This window comes from Rousettus aegyptiacus, unplaced genomic scaffold (assembly GCF_014176215.1).
Source record: "Rousettus aegyptiacus isolate mRouAeg1 unplaced genomic scaffold, mRouAeg1.p scaffold_m13_p_2, whole genome shotgun sequence".
Classification (NCBI taxonomy): domain Eukaryota; kingdom Metazoa; phylum Chordata; class Mammalia; order Chiroptera; family Pteropodidae; genus Rousettus; species Rousettus aegyptiacus.
Genome location: NW_023416295.1, coordinates 166,856,583 through 166,876,858, shown reverse-complemented (window position 1 = coordinate 166,876,858; position 20,276 = coordinate 166,856,583). Strand labels below are relative to the sequence as shown.

The 20,276-nt window shown below is 49.1% G+C and overlaps 1 protein-coding gene across 7 annotated transcripts in view; it reads left to right on the top strand.

Annotated features, from left to right (window-relative positions):
* The window catches only part of LARGE1 (LARGE xylosyl- and glucuronyltransferase 1), a 477,871-nt gene that overhangs the window by 357,565 nt on the left and 100,030 nt on the right, over positions 1–20,276 (top strand). For all 7 annotated transcript variants that reach the window (XM_016161642.2, XM_036236072.1, XM_016161640.2 and 4 more), the window contains one exon: positions 12,117–12,221. In XM_016161642.2, coding sequence (XP_016017128.1) covers positions 12,117–12,221 — 105 coding nt within the window. The remainder of the gene's footprint in view (positions 1–12,116; positions 12,222–20,276) is intronic.

The following is a 20,276-nucleotide window of genomic DNA, read 5'->3' as shown; positions in this document are numbered from 1 at the left end:
TGCATCGTGAGGCATGCATCCCAGGCATTTCAGCCCAATGCAGATGTGGGCTTTCACGGAGGATGCCAAGGAAGTCACCCATGAATCTCACCTTGGATAGAGCGTCTTGAGAATAAAGGACGGTGGCGGCTGTAAAGAAGTGGCAGGAAGTACGGGCTTCAGAGTCAAGACTGCTCGACCGCAAGTTTTAGGTTGAGAAAGATCTGACGCACTGACAGTTGAGAATTTCTTCCTTTCGATTCCCCTTGGCCCTCTGTCACGCAGGACCACGTGGCAGCCTTCTGCTGTCATGCAGGGGAGGCCGGGCTCGTCCTCACGTGAGAAGACCCCTTTTCTGCCTTCTCTTCCATCCGCGATCAACAGCTCAGCACTGGGGCCCCTGCTCGGTCTTGCCCGTGGACCTCACCTTCACGTGAGCCCATCTCCAACATCATCCGCATCTCATTGGTACCTGAGTCTGCAGCCTGGATCTCAGGTTCCACTTAGGAAAGGCAGAACTCGTGATTCCACCCAAGCTGGGTGCGTTCCTGCTTTGGGATACCATTCAGCAATAAAAAGGAACGTAATATTAATGCACATTATGGCTTGGGTCAAGTTCAAGAATGTTATGCTAAGTATAGGAGGCCGAACATGGAAAACGACACACTGTATGATTGGGATTCTATTTATGTGCAATTCTAGAAAAATCTAACCTGCAGCGAGAGAAAGGAAATCAGTGTTTGCCTAGAATGAGGAACTGGACAGACCACAAAAGGGCCACAAGAAAAACTTGAGTAGAATGCTGGACCAGTTCTGTATATTGATGGTGACAGTGGTTACATGATCGCACAAGTATCAAAATTTGTCAAACGGCACTTAAAGTGGGCGAACTTATTGAATTTTACTGTACTCCATTAAAGCTTGGGCAGGAAGGAGAGGATGACTCCATAGTTTCTGGTCTAAGCAGCTGGAAAAATGAGAAGAATGAGCTGCTATTACCTGGCCTGGGTAACCCCGGGGAACAGCAGGTTCTCCTATTAGTTGAGATGCTTGGTGGATGTCCTGCAAGACTATCTGTACTTCAGACACCACTCACAAGTAGTGGGTCCCTGCAGTTACCCACACTTCTCAGTTTGGCCCCAACACCCCTCCTCAGGTAGGTTTACCGATTAGCTAGACCAACTCACAGAACTCAGTTAAACACTTGACTTATTGTCACAGGAACCAAATGGACGAGATGCGTAGGTGTGTGGGGGGACGGGGAGATCTTTTGTATGCTCTGAGGGTCCGTCACCTTCCCAGAAACCTACCTCTGTGCATCAAGTCAGAAACTCTTCAAACCCTGTTCATCTCATCGTTTTGATGACGGTTTCATTACGCAGGGGAGGTTGATTCAGTCACCGGCCATTCGTGATTGACTCTGTCTTCAACCCTTCTCACCTCCTCTCATCCGGAGGTCGGGGGATGGGGCTGAAAGGTCCAAGCTTCTGATCAAGGCTTGGCTTTTCTGGCAACCAGCCCCCAGCCTGAAGCTGTCTAGCATCCTCAAGTTGCCTCATTAGAACCGAAGGCGTTCTTACCATTCGGGAAATTCCAGTGATTTGAGGAACTCCGTGCCAGGAGCCGGGGACAAATACTAAAGATCTTTCTGTGACACCACAGGTGTCATACCTGTCAAGCTTCCTACTCTGAGGTGTTGACACACACTGTGCCCCCTGCCTTGACACTCGTCCCATCTTCCTACAGATCCCAGTTTGAGCCTTATTTCCCCAGTGTCATTGGCTGACTTCCCCTTTTATGGACCCTGTCCTTACTCAGGACCTCTCCCTCCCAACGTGGAGTCACAGTTCCACGTTGGTTCGTGTGATTGTTCAGTGACCTCGTCCAATAGTATGCGCTGAATTATGTCCCCTAACATTCATACGTTGAAGCCCAAACGCCCAGCACCTCACAGTCTGACCGTGTTGGGTGATGGGGTCTTTACAGAAGTGATTAAGGTAAAACGATGTCATTGGGATGAGCTCTTATCTGATATGACTGGTGTCCTTATAAGAAGAGGAAGTTAGGACACATAAGGACAACCACGTGAAAACGCAGGGAGAAATGGCCATCCACAAGGCAAGGAGAGAAGCCTCAGAAGAAACAACACTACTGGAATGCTCATCTCAGACTTCTAGCCTCCAGAACTGTGAGGATACATACTTCTGATCCGTAAGCCACCCAGTCTGGGATATTTGTTACAGCAGCTCCAGCAAACTAATTCCTATGCAGCTGTAAGCTCCCCCGAGGGCAGGGGCCATCTCAGGAATCGCTCATCATTGCATCCACACAGCCCAGCCTGGAGCCTGACTCTAATCTGAATTTAATAAATATTCGTGGAATGGATGAGTGACTTACCTCATGATGATGACGGAGATGTTTGAAATATGAAAGTCTCATGAACCCTGTACTGTGTACTCCCAGGCCAGTGATCGTTCAGTCTTTCAGTAGCTGTTTTTGAATTTCTTCCCTGTCATTCCTCATTGAATGAACATTACTACATCTCCACAGTCTGCCCAAGGACCAGACTTACTCGCAAAACACCCTTATATTCTGAAGCTTCCTGACTGTTTCTCCATCATGCAGAGGCCCCTTTCTGATAACTTCCACCTTCTAGGTTATGTTTCAGAGAATAAAAGTTTGGTCAGTGTCTGGCCTCTACGTAGAATTCCAGTGAATAATAAATGCTCTAATCTAAGAAATGCTATAAAGGGGGAAAAGATTAAGTAATAGCTACGTAAGATCTGGAACTATTTGGTAATAATGGTTATACTTAAAGTTGAACAGCATTTGACATTTACAGCATTCCATTTCCCTCTTAAACTTATGATGAAGATAGAATGAAATTTATCATCATCTATTTTAAAGAAATAAAAACTGAAGCTCAACAACTCAAGTCATTTTGGCCCAGATGGTACAGTTAGTACTTGGAAAAGACAGAACTTAAATGTTGACCTTAGAATCCTGCAAACGATTGCCTTTTTTTTTTTTTTTTTGCAACCCCAGTGGGAAAACTTAGGTGATTGCTCCTAGGTATGATTATTAGTGGTTCAAAGCGGTGTCTGTGAGTAAGGTATCTGAAAGATGCCAACAAATTGTGTTTTTTTTCAAAAGAGACAGATCCAAGAAGTCCATGGATGGAAGTCGTAGCTGGATCCAGGCCAGCTCTGCTTCCTAGGCAAGGTCTTGTCTGAAGGGTGACGGCAGCAGGTGTCCTGGGAGTTGTGTGATAAAAACGGCCTTGGAAGAGAGCCCAGCGGCTGTCTCTGCATTCCTTTTTAGTTTTCCCTATTTCCAAAGACCAAAGATCACGGAAGGAAGAAGAGAGAAATCATTATCTGAGATTGAGCAGGAGTTTTTAAACTGTAAATTAAGTTAATGTGGCCCCACTTGGGGCTGACCAGTGGGGGAGGGGGGGAGGCGGTTCCTGAAGAGGGCGGCGGCGGGGAGAGACAGGTGGAATCGTTATCTAGATCTTTAGCAGATTGCAGTCTTCTCTGAGTCTCAGGCCTGCCTTTTCTGTTCTCCCTAAATGCCTCTGGGTAGAATGTCCTTCAGCTCAATGCCTTGGGATTGATGCTGAAGGAAATAGGACTCGGCAGTGCCCTGGACCTGCGCCTGCAGCCCCAGGTAGCAGTGCAGGCAGGAACAGGTGGGCTGGGCAGATAGGTCTTGACCAGCCTTTCTCCCCGTCTTCTCATGTCCTTTGGAGCCTCGCCCGCAGTGGTACCAGCTACAGCCCTTCCCCCTGGGGAGAGAAGTACTCTCGCAAGTTTTTCCTAAACACGAGTATAGGTGCGAAAACATGGGCTGTTGCAACAGAGAGACCCGAACGCAAGCCCCAGCTCTGTGGGTCCCAGCCGCTTGTCCTTGACGAGTGACTTTCTAAACCTGTTTTCCTTCCAAAAAATAAGAGCTAAGCAGAGCACCCATGTCTTGAGGATGCTGAGAGGCACTCTGAGATGATGCGTGAAGAACACATCCCAGTGCCTGGGCAAGGTGCTCGCAAAGGAGGGGGGCGCCCTGAGAAAAACAGGCTCTTGTCACACACAGCAAAAGTGGGGGCAGCATGTGTGTGGGGACAGTCAGTAGAAGGAAGATACTGAGCAAGTCGGCGTTGGCTTAGAATAAAGAGATCTCACAGTCAGTTTGGAAGGGGGCTTCGAGGCCATCAGATCTAGTCTTCTCAGTGCAGAATCTCCCTCCCACAGCATGCCTGCAAGGTGACCTCCCTCTCCCAAGGTCCCCAACCCCGCTGTGCATCGGAATGAATGGGGCTGCCCTTTGCAAAGAAATCCCCAGGCCCGACCCTGGGAGAATCTGCTGCATGGACGTCCACTTCGGGGTGAGGCCTGGAGGACATGAGCCAAACCGTCTGAGAAGCTCTCTGTGGAGATCATAAAATCTGGAAGGCAGGGGCTGGGTCCGTCTTCTTTGCTGTGTCTCTAGCAGTTAACAGGAGCCTAGCGCATAGGAGGAACTCGGTGAATACTTACCGGGTGAGGGCTGAGGCGTGCAGCCTCTTCCAGAACCATTCCAGTGCTCAGAAGCTCCTCCTGAGGAAGGCACCCCATTTCCATTTTGGTGAACTCTAATGGTTACTTACGGTTTGGCTTGCAATAAGCAGAATCTATCTTCCTTCCATCTTTATTCATTCTTTCAGTCTAATTTCACCTTCTAGAGTGACAGAGATTTTAAGTCCTCTTAGAAGGGCGCATCTCTCCACTGTGGAGGTCTTCAAGGGTATTTATCTCCAGATGAAATCAGGCTGGCTGAACAATGAGTGAACTTACTTCATCAAGTCACGGAAACCCTAGGAAACAAAATGATTGACAGGCGGACCTTTTGAGCTAGAGCACACGGATTCCATCTCGAGGGGATGCAATACCAAGTTGGGGTACATCGACCTGGTTACGCATCCCAGTTATGAAATAATACCTCCACCATTTTTGCAGAGGAGGAACTGAAGTTGACCCAAGGCAGCCTCCAAGTGTAGAAGAGCTAGAATTACAGGTGAGAATCACAGTAAAACTCGAGGAGGTAAGAGGGGGCTAGGTCGGAGAAGCTCGTGGGCACGAGAAACCCCAAGCATCACATCAGAGGTGCAGTCCCAGGTGTCATAGACAAGGTGTTCCCAAGCACCTTGCTCCCCTTCTGTGGGTTCCATCCCTAAAAGTAGGCGGTTCCAGAGGAATTAGTAAGAATTTGGCAGCTTATGAACTTTTGCAATTCCAGAGTACACTTAGCTAGAGCCGTGAAACAGGCAAGTTTAAAAACAGCCCTTTTTAACCCATTTAAGGTTGTTTAAATACCCTTTTGTGTCACATCTTCTCAGAAGATGTTTTATTATTCTGCACCCACTCGCCTGGGGCACCAGTAGAGCAATTCTTTTCAGGATGTTTTGTAAACGGTAATGGGATACTCTATGTTTTCCTTATTAGCCATCCTGCACTCAGACATGCATTGAATGATACTATTAAAGGCTTTTCTATTTTAAAAATTGCTTATTAGAATAAATATGAGTTAGGAAGGGCAGTGTGGCTTGCTCTGCTGATACTCAGGACAGCCCCTGGTTATAACATTTTAATATTCACCTGCTGGTCTAAGCACAGTTAGTCTGACAAGCTGAAGTGATTGGCAGTCTCTCTCTCTCTCTCTATACACCCTGGACTTTCCTGGGGATGGGGATAAAGAGACAGTACTGGAAGCATCTAAGATCAGAGCGAGAGCTACCTGCTCCTGGTGTTTACCTGGAGAGGTTAACTAGTATGCGTCCACTTCCACCCCATTCCAAGAGAGTCCATCAGTTCTAGTTGGGTTAGGATGGTGAGTTTTAGATAATATTTGTTTTTCATTAAAATCATCCATTCATCCATCTATTTGTCCACTTATCCACACTGTACTGGCCTCCAAGAGCATTAAGCTTTTTAATCCAGCAAACAAAATCATCAACTTCCACCTTAAAAATATTTCTCTGCCTAGGTGAGCAGAATGGAAGATAACCTAGGAAAGAGATAGGATGCGGGCAAGGCAGGGGACAAACTTGAAAAACAGTGGATAAGAGCTGTAGGATTCGATTATGGCGAGAATGTGGGGAACAAGGAGACAGAGGTATCAAGTTTGATTCAAAGGTTTCTGGTTTCGGTGACGAGTCAGATCTTGATGTTACCAATCAACAGAATAAATATGGATCAGATCGTTATTTAGGGGGAGAAGATTATGGATTTGGTTTTGGTGAGTTTGAGTTCAAGGTCACTGTGAAACAACCAAGTGAAGACGGCGAACAGATAGCTGGATTTAAGAGTAAGAAGCTCTGGAAAGTCGTCTGAGCTGAGGGTGGAGGCGGGCGATCATCTTCCTCAGCGGTGTTTGAAGGCGCTGGAGTCGCTGCCACCATCCAGGGATAAAACATAAAGCAGGAAGAAGAGGAGGCCAAGGATGGGAGTCGGGGTGCATCGGCTGTAAAGGGGAGGCAGGGAGGAAAACAAGAGACAGGTGTCACAGAAGCCGAAGGCCTCAAAAGGGGATGGTGGGTGGGGACAAGGGCCGACGGGGCAGGGGTAGGGGTCACCGTGGCCAAATTTTGCAGATTTGGTCTCAGTGCTTGGCTAAGAAAACAGACATTACGAACGATGACTTACTGAAAGGAGAAAGACAAATGCCTTTAGTCGAGCGTCCACCATGAGCCAGGCACTTTCTACATAGTAGTGTCTTAATTGAGTGGCACATCCCTTCTCGGAAGCAGGAGGTAGATCCTGTCCTTGCCCTCTTACGGTAAGGAAATGAAGGCTCAAGCCATACAGGGTTGGGGCTACAATTCTGAATTTAAAACCCTTTTTGTCTGCATTAAAAGCCCTGTGTCTTTCTCGTTTACTGAGCTGCCTTTCTCACACCCGGTGGGCGAATGCCTCATGCGCCACAAGGAAGCATCACCAAGCCCCGCTCCTGGGGCCTCATCTCCTGAGCCGCAGAAGCCCCGCCTTGAGCCAAAGCTGAGGAAAAAGGGAGGAGGGGAGTTCCCAGCCTGGAGCCATCCGTCAGCTGGCTGGCGACATAGGACACCAGGGCCCCAGCAGAATAGCAAGCTTGTTCGCTCTTGTCTGGCTGTTAGGGGTGATGTATGAATAAGCAAAGAAGACAGCTTCATTTTCATAAGTTAACTTGTGCCTGGAGTAAGGAATATGGGGAACAGTGCACTTAATCATAACCAGAGGGCCAGCGCTGAAAACAATGACAAAGCTCTTTCTGTTAATCATGGTGTTTTATTGTAGTAACTCCCGGGAAGATGAGACCGTCAGAGCGGGATGCCGAGATGCTGGCGGAGGCAGGCAGCCCGTCATCTCCCCTCGAGGAAGCCGCTGGGGCTTTACCTTATAATGGGATGTTAGGCCCAGGACGTGTTTGCATCATCAAGATGAGGGTTTAGGTTTTGACCTTGCAGACCAGGGTGCAGATGCCACCTGGCCGATGATGGGTTTGGCAGAGCTATGGAAGATGGCCCGTCTCATAGGCACTGTCACTGGGGACCCGAGGGACTGTGCCTCGGAGGGCGTGATGGGACAGCACCACTACCAGAAGGTTCTGGGGGAAGCTCGGGAGGTCTGTGCGGAAGGGGCGGGCGTGGCCGGAAATGCAGGAAGGAGTGTGGCCGACGACTCCGGCACCGACGCCAAGCGGCCATCGCCCGCCTGCCGCCGCGGAATCAGTTCTTCCCTGCCCGTCACTCCTCCGACTTATCGGTGCTTCTGTCACCCCAGGCACCACCGCGCTGCTTCGTGATTGTTTATCGGTCTCCTTTCCAGCTGCCTCCGGGGCAAAGACTATATTTTATTTGTCTCGGATTCCTTGGTATTTTGTGCGGTATCTGACAAAAGCAATCTCTCAGTCGATATCCACCTAAACCGAAGTCTCAGCAGAGTCGAGGATCACGCCGGCTCAGGAAGGGAGGGAAGGGCTGAGGCCGCAGGTGCCTGAATCCGAGCAGACAAGGCAGCCTAGAGGGCTGGGGAACTCTGGGCGTAATGATAAGAGCAATTACCTCCTAAACATGTTACTCTCTTCTAGGCATTGCCAGTGGTAATGTTTGAATAAACAGAGAATACAGTTTTATTTTTACAAATTAACTTGTGCCTAAAGAAAATAATTCTGACATATATATATATATATCAGAATGTGTGTGTGTGTGTATATATATGTATCAGAATGTATATATATACACACACATACACACTATGTATTCTTTCCATTTTACAAATGAATGAAGAAATAGGCACAGAGAGGCTGGGTAACTTGTCCACGGTCACACAGCTCTCTATGGTTGGAACCTGGGCAGTCTAGCTCTGGCATTCCTTCTCTTCACCACGTCCCTGCATCCAAGAAGAGCGACACCGGGGGCCGCCACTGCGTTCTGCTGCTTTGTGAGCTAGATCCCGACGCCACACGAGGTTACTGCACGCTGCTGGCCTGCAGGTGAACCTCACTCCCTGACTAAAGCAGAGACAGCTCCAGACCTGGGTCCGTAAATCTCAAACTTTAACGTGCATTCGAATGACCTAGGGATTTTTTTTTTCAAATGCAGATGACTAGGCCCAATGGCCAGCATGCTTATTTAGAAGTGTCGGGGTCTGAGGGACTTAAGATGTGATATTATCCCCTCACCCCCCCGCCCCATATACTGAACCAAGGTAGAGATAAGATAGAGGAATGAGAACAAAATATCGCCCTATTTTCCTGATACAAGTTTAACTGGAGGACTTGGCTCGTGCGAGAAGGGACGGAGGAGGGGTAAGCTCTTTAATCTGTTCTCTCTGAAACTCAGCAGTCAGGTACCTCTTCCCACACCCATGGGGCAGAGAACTGGTTATGACAAGAAGCCAGGAAATCCCTCTGTCTCGAAACCAGACAGGTAGGGGGAAGCAGCCTCCTGCTCACCATTCATTTCTCTTTGAAGCCCAGGAACCTGCACTTTCAACAAGAACCCCAGTGTTTTGGGCGCTGGTGAGAAACTTAGAGAAACTCGGATGATTTGATTGCTGTGCTAGATGAAGTCCAAAGAAAACTACACGGATGGGCCCACTGTCTTTCAGGAGCTTACAGCTCAGACATCGATATTTAAAAATAGCTATCACTGGCATCGTGCTCGGTGTGCACCAGCCCCTATCCTATGTGCCTGACACACAGAAGGCATCGAAACAGGTGGAGTCACAAGTATTAGATCCTGAGGCGGAGAGAGGGCCAGTAATTTTCTCCAGGCTGCTCAGCTAGAAAGTGGCAGGGGCGGGAATTAGAACCAGGCAGTCTGACTCGTCTCCCCTCTTCACCTCTGGCTACACTGCGTACAGGTTCCCCATCCACGGATGCAGACCTCTCGGGTTGGGGGGTACACCGAGCTCGGGGGGCGTCACAAGGCCACGTGCCAAACCCAGCCACGACCATTTTAATCATCACGGAGCAGTTAATGACTCCATCTAAAAAGGCAAAATGAAGGAAGTAGCTGTTTGTTATTTGGCTTTCTCAAGCAATGGGTATTAAAGTGACAGCCACCATGTTGCTAATTAAGGATTTTGTTTTCTTAACCTCAAAGATGACTGTCATGCGTGAAAGGGCTGCGTGCCACCGGCAGAAGACCTGCAGCCTGTAGCCCAGGTGCAAATTGAGAGAAGGAGAATTTGGATAGTATTCCCTGAGTTGACATGACTTCAGGTTAACCATGCAAATTACTCCCCTGGAGATTAAGACTTGAGTTCAAGCCTTCAGTAGAGCAACTGATGGATGTAAAGGATGCTTTTAGGTGCTGCCTCCTCATTTTTGCAGTTTTTTGCACGGGTGAGGAAGAAGCCAGAGTTCTCATTGCCGAGAGGGGAATGTGTCCACGTTGGAGAGAGGGCGAAATGCTTTGCGCCTTCAGAAAAGCGGGGACATCGATAGCTAGGATTAGTGGTCTCCAAATCAGGAGAGATTCACCCACCAGACAGCATTTATTTAGCAGACATTTTTGAGTGCCTATTGTGTATTAGCGCCTACGTAGTCCTCGTCCTCGGACTAATGCAGGGGATGGATCTTTACAGATGAGGCGCTGGGGGCGTGCCTGGATATCGCCCACTCTGTCCTTTAGAGGGCATAAGTCAGCTGATGCCACCCCTCTCATGCAGGAGTGCAGCTAAAGCGCTCATTCAGAATTGGGGGTATTCACAGGCGTCTTCTTGCTGGGCATGGGCCCCAAAGGATAATGGGTGAGGGTTGGCATGGCCCCGGGCCATTGCCGTGCGAATGCTGTGTGAGCCAGATGGTGGTGAGAACGCAAGCGACAAAACTACACAATCGTGTGTCGGGAATGAACTGAGTAGATCGAGGCAGAACACAACACCTGGAACGCCAGAATATAAAACTCGGACTTTCAGGTAGCCGAAGAGGACCTTACCTGAAATTTGGATGGCCACCCTAAATTCAATGAAAGATCATTCTCCTTTTGTCATTTCTGAGCGTGTGATGCGTTCGTCGTGGCAAAAGCAAACAAACAAACAAAAGAACATCGTATCACCAACTCGGGGCCATTAGTAATTATGAACCAGCGCCCCCAAAGGCCCCACGTCCCGTCTGCATTACGACCCCTATGCGAGGTTATTAAATGGGCTCTATGACGAGGTCACAGCCTCAGGGCTTGGCGCCTGGCCTTCTGAGCGGCGGGCACCAGATCCGACTATTTTGCACGAATGTCCCAGGCTTGCTCATTGTGTGTGGAATTGATTGGCTCTCGCACTTCCTAAATTGGCGATATGTTTTTCTGAGGGATTCTACAAGTTTTGGATGCGATCATATACGTTGACAAAGTGGGTGGTGGTGTTTTTCTCATGCCTCTAATTTATGTATTTGTGCTGGGGTGTTGATTTAGATAGGAGCTCGATAAATTGATCAAATAAATTATACGAAACCCACACACCATCATTTCAGGGAGCTGTCATCAGACTGAGGAGGTTCTATATCACCCAGCATGCTGCTCCGGGAAAAACACTGTGTTTTCCAAACGCGCTGCTGGGCTTCCATTTAGTTAGGAAGGTCTTGATTTCTGAGATCGGCCAACAATATGAGGATTGTAGCTGCAGAAGGTACCAGTTAGCTGCGGAAGACCGATTATTGGCCGTGTGATCTTTAGCAATTTATTTATGCTTTCTAAGCATCAGTTTCTCTTTCCTATAAAATATGGATTTGCAACTCCTCTCGTAACCCTTTGTCATAAAGGGAAGCAATAACGCATTGAGATAGTGGAAAGAATCTGGGCATCAGACAAATACGAGAAGTAAGAGAACTATATGGTGACTTCATCTCTGGTTGTGCAAATCGTGGTCCTCTGCGAGCCTCAGTTTCCTAGTGTATAAAATAGTGTTGCTACTAATTCCAAGAGAATATCGTCTGTGTGGCACCATAGGGTTCTCTCATGCGAGGCAATTGGATCTGATACCTGAACCACCGTACTTGGAAGGCCCAGGGATTCACTCTGGGGACGGAGAAGCAATTATTCCTCTACAAAACACTCCTGAATTGATATGATATTGACATGATGCTTGTTGTCACAAGATAAAGTGACTGAGTAGGTGGCCAAAAAGTGGCTATTCTCTAGGTTCTCGTCTCATTAATAAGGCTTATTTCTCCCTCTCTGACAGAAGAAAATTAGCTCAGCTCATGCCTAGAAATCCATCAAATTAGTGTGCAGTGGGAAATGTTAGGACCGGAACACTCGAGGAGTAGTATGGCAGTCCATAAATGGATGTTGCAGGAGAGAAGGGAGGGATGGATGGTTTGGGGGTCTGGCTTTTATCACAGGTTAACCGCATCACCGTGGGCAAATTAACTAACTACTCTGGGCGGCCTTCATTTCTTCTTTGTAAAATGGAGTAACAGAAGCAGATGGGCTGCCCGAGTGTGAGAATTAAATACGTTTATATAAGTGAAGCACTTAGGTCAGAGCCTGGCACTTATTAAAAGCTCCCAGAAATGAAAGCTACCGTTAGGATTCGCCTCCACGCCGTCTCCCTTCCAGTACTCACTGACCCACGTGGTGTGGCTTCTCTTAAGACCTTTGCATTCTTTGTGCTTCACAGGTCAGCAGGTCCTGGGCTTGGTAGAGAATCAGAGCGACTGGTACCTTGGAAACCTGTGGAAGAATCACCGCCCTTGGCCTGCCCTTGGGAGGGGCTACAACACAGGTAAGTCATGGGGGCAGCAGGGTGGAATGGGGGTTAGGAAGGTCTCTGTGCTCCTTCCTCAGCGGGGAGAGGTAAGCCAAAGCACAGGGGAAGGCCACCTGGTCACCTGAGGGCTGCAGTGGACGGTACAGAGGCAGGTAACTTTCCGGTTCTTTCTGAGTGCTATAGCTACAAGCAAAGTAGCCATCAGGCCTTGGCAGTCTGGTGGTCTCACCGAAAAGCCACTCTCCTGACTAATCTTCACACGAGAGTACGAGTATGGCCTGTGAGCTCCTTGGCTCCGTTCGTACGGACGAGAGGTCGTTCTGCAGTGACAGAGAACCTTGGCATTTCAGTGTTTTAACACAGCAAAGTCCGTTTTCCTCACGCTCCGTGTCCGTTTTGCGTGTGCCGGGACCTGTGCTCACGGTAGACGCTCGGGGTTCGTCTGGTTGCGTACTTCCCAGTCCAGGGAGGAAAAGAGCGATGTCCTCTTGACTCTGGAAGTTTCTGGTCAGAAGTGACGTGATTTTTGCCAGCATTTCATTGGCTAACGCATGTCATGTGGCCATGCCTCCCTTCAAGGAGCGCGGGCAAGCGAAACCTAACCGTGTGCCCAGGAGGAAAGGCAGAATGATTTGGCAGGTAGATGGTGCTCGGCGGTCCCAAGGCCCTTAAACACCATGAGTCACCCCAAATCTGCTGTTCTTCCTCGTTGCTAACCCCAAACTTGGATCTCCTCTTTTCTTTCTATCTCTGTTAATAGTATCGTTGATTCACTCATTTGTTCTTTGCCTGGCTACTGTCTGTTGAACGCTTACTGTGTACGAGGCTCAGTGCTCGGTGGGCCAGACACAGCCTGTGACCTCATGAAGCCCATAAACAAGGAAGCCGGAGCAGCCCGCCCCTCCGGATCCTCCTGCCTCTTCTCCTCCATCCTCTTTGCCACCGCTTCGGAACCCGGTTCTCAAAGGATGCGGCCCCATGATCTGTGTCGGGACTGGAACTTGGAGCTCAGGGAGAAGTAGGGGGCGTCAAGCCAAGAAGCGCGGGGGCCTGGCATCTGAGACCGGCTGTCCCAGGTCAGGGCCGTGTCTTCAGGGGATGGCGCCACCTCAAGGTGATGGGTGAAACCCGTCCTGGAGGGAGGCCATAGTGGAGTCAACTCTGAGGGCTGAGGGTCGGATCCAGAGAGGTCAGGTACAAACACAGGGCCCCAGAGGCCAGAGGGAGAAGCACGAAAGTCAAGCCTCCAGAGGTGAGAGTTCAGGGCCGGGGTCAGAGCAGGGTCAAAGGTAGGCTAGGATAAGAAAAGGAAGGTCCTGAGTCGGTGTCCTGAGCAGCCAGAGGTGGCACTCAGGGACCGAAGGTCATTCTTTGACCTGGGGGCCGTTCCTTTGCTGGCGTTTCCCGGAGCAACCAGACATGCCTCACTCTCTGTCCCTTTCCCCTGTGACCCCTCCTCCCAGGTGTCAGAGCCCCAGAAGTTGTAAGTGAAGATTTTTAACCACCTGCCCTTTACACACTTCGAGAGGCTTCCCACTTGTGCGGGGCATTAACCCTTCAGTTTCAGGCTGCTGGGTCATTCTGGGGAGTCCTTGAGAGGGGGGCCAGGTGGGGGAAGGGACCGAAGGGGCTCCGAGCAGTGGCAGCCCAGTATTAGCCAGTCTGGAAGAGTTTCCGTGTTTTGATAATGGGTAGGGCGGTGCCTCTGTGCCCAGCAGAGTACTGGCCACAGGCACACTGAGCTGCAGGCTTCCTGGGTGTGGATCTCACGGGACCCTCACGGGTGTGGATCTCACGGGACCAATCCCAGAAGCAGGCGCCGTTCCTATCTCTCTCTTATACACAGGCAACTGAAGCTTAGGCAGAGATTATCGATAACGTAGGGAGCCGGCAGTGTTTACTGACCTAACCTTCCTAGCTCGAATGAACTTCGGGGGCTTCAGGATCAAGAATGCTTTTTTAAAAAACGCAAAATCCTAGACTCTGCCCTTGAAGGGTCTTGCGAGAGGTTGCCCAGGATTCTGCCCTAAAAGAAGCCTCCGGATGTCTAAGGGTCTGCTCTGATAAAAGTGGCAGTTTTACCTCCCAACAAGTCTACCGAGGGACTGTTCTCGGGGCATTTGAGACTGGACCCCTTAAGAACCCACTGTGGGGGCCCTTTTATCATCGTAAGCAAATGATCATCCCATGTCTATCTTTGGTGCCTGGATTCCGGCCAGTTCACTCCAGACGTTTTTTCTAAAGCTGACGAGCCCCATGTTTGTCAGATAGGAGAAGGGAAAGCTCACGTGAACCCTGGCGTGTGAATAGTTTCTGTCTCCCAGAACACAGAATAATAGAAAATGTCACATGGAGATGTGCTGTAGTACTTCGAGGACACACATCAGGGTCATGATCGTCTGCATAAAGCAAAAAACCATCGGTTATCAATTGGAGTTTGCAGGGAGAAGAAAAATGTTGCCCACTGGAGAATTTATTATGACAAAAAGGTCATGTCCCTTCCCACCCCACCCCGTTTGCCTCAGAATGCGAAGTCAGGAGACATACGAGTCTCTAAACCGCATCTGGTTCCCACTCACTGTGCCAGGTCAGTGAGTTACTTCCCTTCTCACTGCTTCTGATAGGGCGGAGCGGAGGGGGAAAGCCCCGTTCGAAGTGATGTGTCCATTTTAAATAAGCCAGTGACACCAAGCGATCGTCGTAGCAGGATTTATGTGACATTGAAATGGACTGGCTTCCGTCACGGGGATTTATTATTTTAGGGCTGAGGATGGCCCTTCCACATATCACTGATGCCTCATCCGGGCATTTAGATTCTCATGGAAATTGAGCCCTGAATCCCACAGTATCTGAAGCCTCCAAAGGAGGCACCTCCAGCCAAGCTCGGTGTGAGCTTCGATGCTGGGAAACTGAGGCAGATCTGGTTTGCGTCACGGTTCAGCCGTTTTATCTCCGCGTGAGCTTGGCCACATTCCTTCCCCTGCCTGAGCCTTGGTTCTCTCCCTTGTCAAATAGGATGGACAATGACAGCCCCGAGTGTGAGGATTAACCGGGGACTTGTTTAACGAGCCTAGTCTGGCGTCTGGCACAAAACGTACTCAGTGCGTCTTGGTCTGTAGCCTCTTGCATTTTTCTACTACTTATTCTATCAGGGAGTGGAATCCATCTGCTTTAAAAATGGTGGTTAGGTGATTGGCTAAGGTTTGCTAAGGTCTCCTGAGCACTCGGGTCTGAAGGAATCACTATGATTTTTGCCCAGCAGTTTCTCTCTCTCCCTCTCTCCCTTTCCCTCTCCCTTCTTCTCCCTCCCTCCCTGCTTCATCCCCTTCCCCACCTCCAACCTGGAAAAGGTTAGCTTTCTGTATTAATTTAGGGGGAAAAAATGATGAGATTAGTTCATATACCAGCTTCCTGATTCTGTTTTACTTTGAAAACCCCTGGAAAAGGCGTGAGATGTTTGAGTTGGGAGATCTGCCTTCAAGACCTGGCTGTGCTTTTGAACTCTGTGCCTGTGGGAAAGCTACTTGAGCTCTCTGAGCCTTGGGTCCCTCTGTAAACTGAGGGCGACCACTCTTCCCCACCCCCTCGCCCCCACACCAACTGTCTGCCGTGTAGCCACAGGGGACCGGTAAACCAACGTGCTGTAGGAAGCCGATTGTAGCTTTTGCCTCCCCGACCACGGCCTGGCTGAGGAACTTCTTTCCAGTAATTTCGATTCGGCCACATCGAGGGCGTTCAGCAGCGTTCTCCAGGCACCTTCCCGCGCGGTGTCTTTGTTAATTCCTAGAATTATCTCATGAGTTGGCATTCCCCTGAGAGCCAGCCAGCTTACCTCTTCCTCTTTTTGCTTTCCTTTCCCAGCCTGCTTGCACAAAGCTCACAGGGCCCTAAAAGGTTAGGGACAATCCACCCATCTCCCATTCCCCCCCCCCGCCCCCCGCGCCCAATACACACAAACAATTTGCGACTTAATCCATCCTCACAGGGCTGCTCAGCCACACAGCTGTGGATGGACCCGCACATCCCAGCACCAGGCCCTTGTCGTAACTGCTCAGGTGGGATAGAGGGCGGCTCCCACGTCATGGCACAGAGTCAGGTACATTCCTGACCATTCTGTCCAGTCATCATGTCCTAGGTGCAAGAAGCCGTCATTCACCCAGCATTCAGCTGTCTGCAGGGCTTTAAAAAAAAAAAAAAAGAAAGACAACAAGGTGATTACAGGCTCGCTAAGATTCAACCCACTTCAGTTCTTGCACTGATGGTGGATCTCTAAAAACAGGCACCAGCAAGGAGAAGGCAAAGGGGACCCAAAAGTAGCAGGTGGCTAGAGAACGAGGTGAGGCCAAGTCGAAGGAAGATGGCAGGTTTACAGAGAGGTCTGTTTGCGTAGGACCCCAAAGCATACTGAGAAGAGAGAGTGTGCCCTCCCCCGAGATGAAGGCCATAATATGAACCAGAGGAAGTGCCTTAAGAAACAATTTAAAAATAAAATGTATCCTGTTCCTTTCAGTCCCCAAATTCAGGCCAGAGACAGGCACGCGAAGACCCCGCTTTCTAGGGACAGAGCAGGAGTTCTTATTTCTCTAGGAATTCGCATCCTCAGAGCAACGTCATTGGGAGATTCAAGGACTGACCCACCTCTGAGGTCGGAGCAAAACGCTGGGGTCACGAAGGAGTAGACGGTGACACTCTGTAAAGCCAGGCACCATGGTGAATTCCAGGGCAGGGATTCAAAGGGAGCAAACATTTGACAACTTGCCAAAGAACTGTTAAACGAATAACTTTAGTAAGACAACCAGAAGTGTGGAGTACAAGGCTGCCCTTCACTCTGCCTCTGCCAGCCAGCGTTCTGCGGGCTTGGACATGCCCATTTATTTCTCTGAGCACCCCCCTGTCCCTTGGGTCAAGAACTAAGATCTCTTCGTGCTCTGAGGAAATAATTGTGGTTGGATGATTTCTGTCTGTAATAATTACATCCAGAGAACCGAGGTTTAAATGAAGTTCGTCCATTCGTCTTATTCATTTATTCATTCAGGACATGCTATTGAATGCCTATTATTCTGAGTTGAAGATGAGTTTTAAAGAATGAGTGATATAGCGAGACCCTTCCTTTCAGGAGATTGCATTCTCGTAGAGGAGAGTTTGCATATCTAAAAATAAATTGAGTAGGATTGGAGCCCCTCCCATGATTGAGATGCCTAAGGAATTCTCATTTCTCTAGGATTGAGATGGCACAGGGGAACATCAGCCCTGCGGTCACCCTGGACCGTCATATTCTAGACAAATTCCAGAAGGCATTGCAGGGGATATTAATATGTGTTTCGAAACTATGACAGGTTGAAAACTCTCCCCACTGTATTCCTCCCTCGGAGATTCTGATTGCGCGTTGACATGGTAGAGATCGCGAGAAGTTGGGAAGTAGAGAAAGCTGTGACACCCAGCGGCACTCCCCATTCTTACCTGAATCCCAGAGCTTTGAAAACAAGTTTGGGGGAAAAAAAAAAAAAAATTCCTGTAGACCAAGTCTGAGATCAGAGCTTCTCTTCCTGTGGAGCTCTGTGTCTCAGGCTTTTGGCACAGACGTGTTTCAATGGAGTTCGTAGGACAATCTCATGGAAAGATGCCGCCCGGTAGGAATGGTGCAGTTCATCGGACACCACGCGGTAGAAATGCCCACTCTGTTTTGCACTGTAGTTTCTCATCATCTCTCCGCTGTAAGAGCATAGACCCCCATAGCAGTGCTTAAAAAAAAAAAAAGACAAGGTGATTACAGGCTCAATCCACACCCTGTGTGTCTGTGTGTCATTTGCACATCCGATGCCAGTCACCAGCCAGCCACCCTCCGAAACCTCCTTTCCCTTGAAGGAATGCCACGTGAGATGGCCTCGAGTAGACCTTTCGCCATCCTGGTTGGTTGACCACCTCTCGAGAGCGCCAGTTTCTCTTTCCGAGGGTGACACTCTGACCTGAATGATATGCTCTGGAGTCTGCATATCTAAAAATAAGTTTTATCAAACCATCTAAGGGTCACACCTTCACCTGGACACTCCTATTTAAAATGTCAGAACACCTATTTAAAATGTCAGCCTTCACAACAGATGAGCAGGACAGACAAACAGAGACTCGTGGACATGGACTGTAGACTAGTGGTTACCAGAGGGGAGGGGGGAGAGGGGAGAAGGGAGGTAGACAGGGTAAAAGGGGTCATATATGTGGTGACAGAAAGAAATCTACCTATGGGAGATGAACACACCATGTAAATATGTATGCCTTACTGTTAAAATGTACAGCTGAATCATCAGGTTTCATTAACCAATGTCACCATAAAACAAATAAATTTTTTAAAATAAAAATAAATTGAATGCCAGCTTTCGGGCTGTAACCCAGAGGGGGCGAGTCTTAATCTCTGTAGAGATGAGGCCAGGGAACTGTTATGTTAAACATGTCCCCTGTGTGATTCTCACCAGCGTTTGAGGCCCAGCCTCCTAGCGCACACTTCTGTTGCCATTTGCACATCAAGCTCAAATTGAACTTGAGTCCCAACCGAAAAGCTCTCCGAGTGGCTTTTCAGCCGAAGGTTCCCGTTCTGTACTTCCGTAGTAGGTTTATTGAGCCTAACGCGCAGACTTTATATTTATCTGCGGTGAGTTTTATCTGATTGAGGCCAATCTTTGTCATTTTATTTGACCTCGTTTTAGTTCTCAACTTAGGATCATCCACAAAAAAATAATGAAAAGGCCTTCTGTCCATTCAGCCAGGGACCGTGCCCCGTTTTCGTAACACGTTTCGAATGCCTGTAATAGAAATCAAAGATTACCTGTGTTATGCTGTCTACAAGTAAAATTAAAAAACAAAAAACAAACAAACAAATTGATATAGTGCCCTGACTACACTTTAAAGAAGAAATAAAAGGAAATTAACTTACTATTAAATGATATTGACTTCGGCATGTAATGGCCCAGGCTTGGCACGCACAGGAGACCTCGTGAAGTAGTCAGAGGCTTCTTTGCCTGTGTTCAGGAGAGAAGAGTCTTCAGTGTGACGGATACAGGTGCAGAATGGTACCGATGGGGTCCCAGCACTACCATTCCACAGGTGGCATTTGACATCTGTGAGAAGTTTTTTTCCAAAAGAGTGAAAATCTCTTTGTAAAGGATCAGGCGATGGGAAGGACCATCTTCCTTCGATCTGTACTCCAAGCTCAGTGTCGACTGAAGACCACGCAGCAAAAGCACTTGGTTTTCTCCTGTAAGTAGTGTTAGTTTCAGACACAGAGAGTTACGACGGTCGCATACATCTGTAAAACACAGATTGTTCAGTGAGGCCCCTGCGGGATGCGGGAACGTTCTTCGCTGTGCTGCTAGACTGTCCCGGGGAGGGATACTGTGCCCTTGAAGAGTCTGGAGTGCAAGGCGTTACAGATTCTCAGCAAGCCGACACCCATGCAAAGCCAGGATACGCTCAGGTGCCCCTCGAGGCTGGCGTCACCGGATACGAGGACGCTCCTTGCTCAGAGCATTCGGCCAGCCGGGGTCTGCGTGGCGGCACCTCCATCCAGCACCCTCCCTCCACGCAACCTCTGTCCAGGTTCGGTGGCATTTCCCACAGCTCGTCCACTTCATACCCTGAACCCGAGTCTCCTTCGGCCTGAGTTCCACCTCGTGGGTTCGCACAAACTGCGTGGACCCGCTCTTCCACCTGATGTAACTAACCCCTTAGCAACCTGCGTTACAGAAAGCAAACAGCATGCCCTGGTCTTCTCCCGCATGGTCTTGCCACCCCCGGTCTCTGAACTTCAGCTGATTCATATATGAGGTGGGGATGGTCGCAGTATCTAACTCACAGAGCATCGTCGTGGGAAGCAAATGAGATAATAATGTAAACTTAATGTGATCCGACAAGGTTGGGCGTGTAGTTAATGTTGTTTAAAAGGTAGACTACGGGACTGCAGGACCTCTGGCCTCTTAGCAGGCGGTCGGTCTCTGCCCCTGGAGCTCCCAGTTCATTTTTCCTGTTAAAAGACTTTTGTTCCGGAGAGGAACAGTTCTGCGTTCAAGTCCTGGCTCCGTC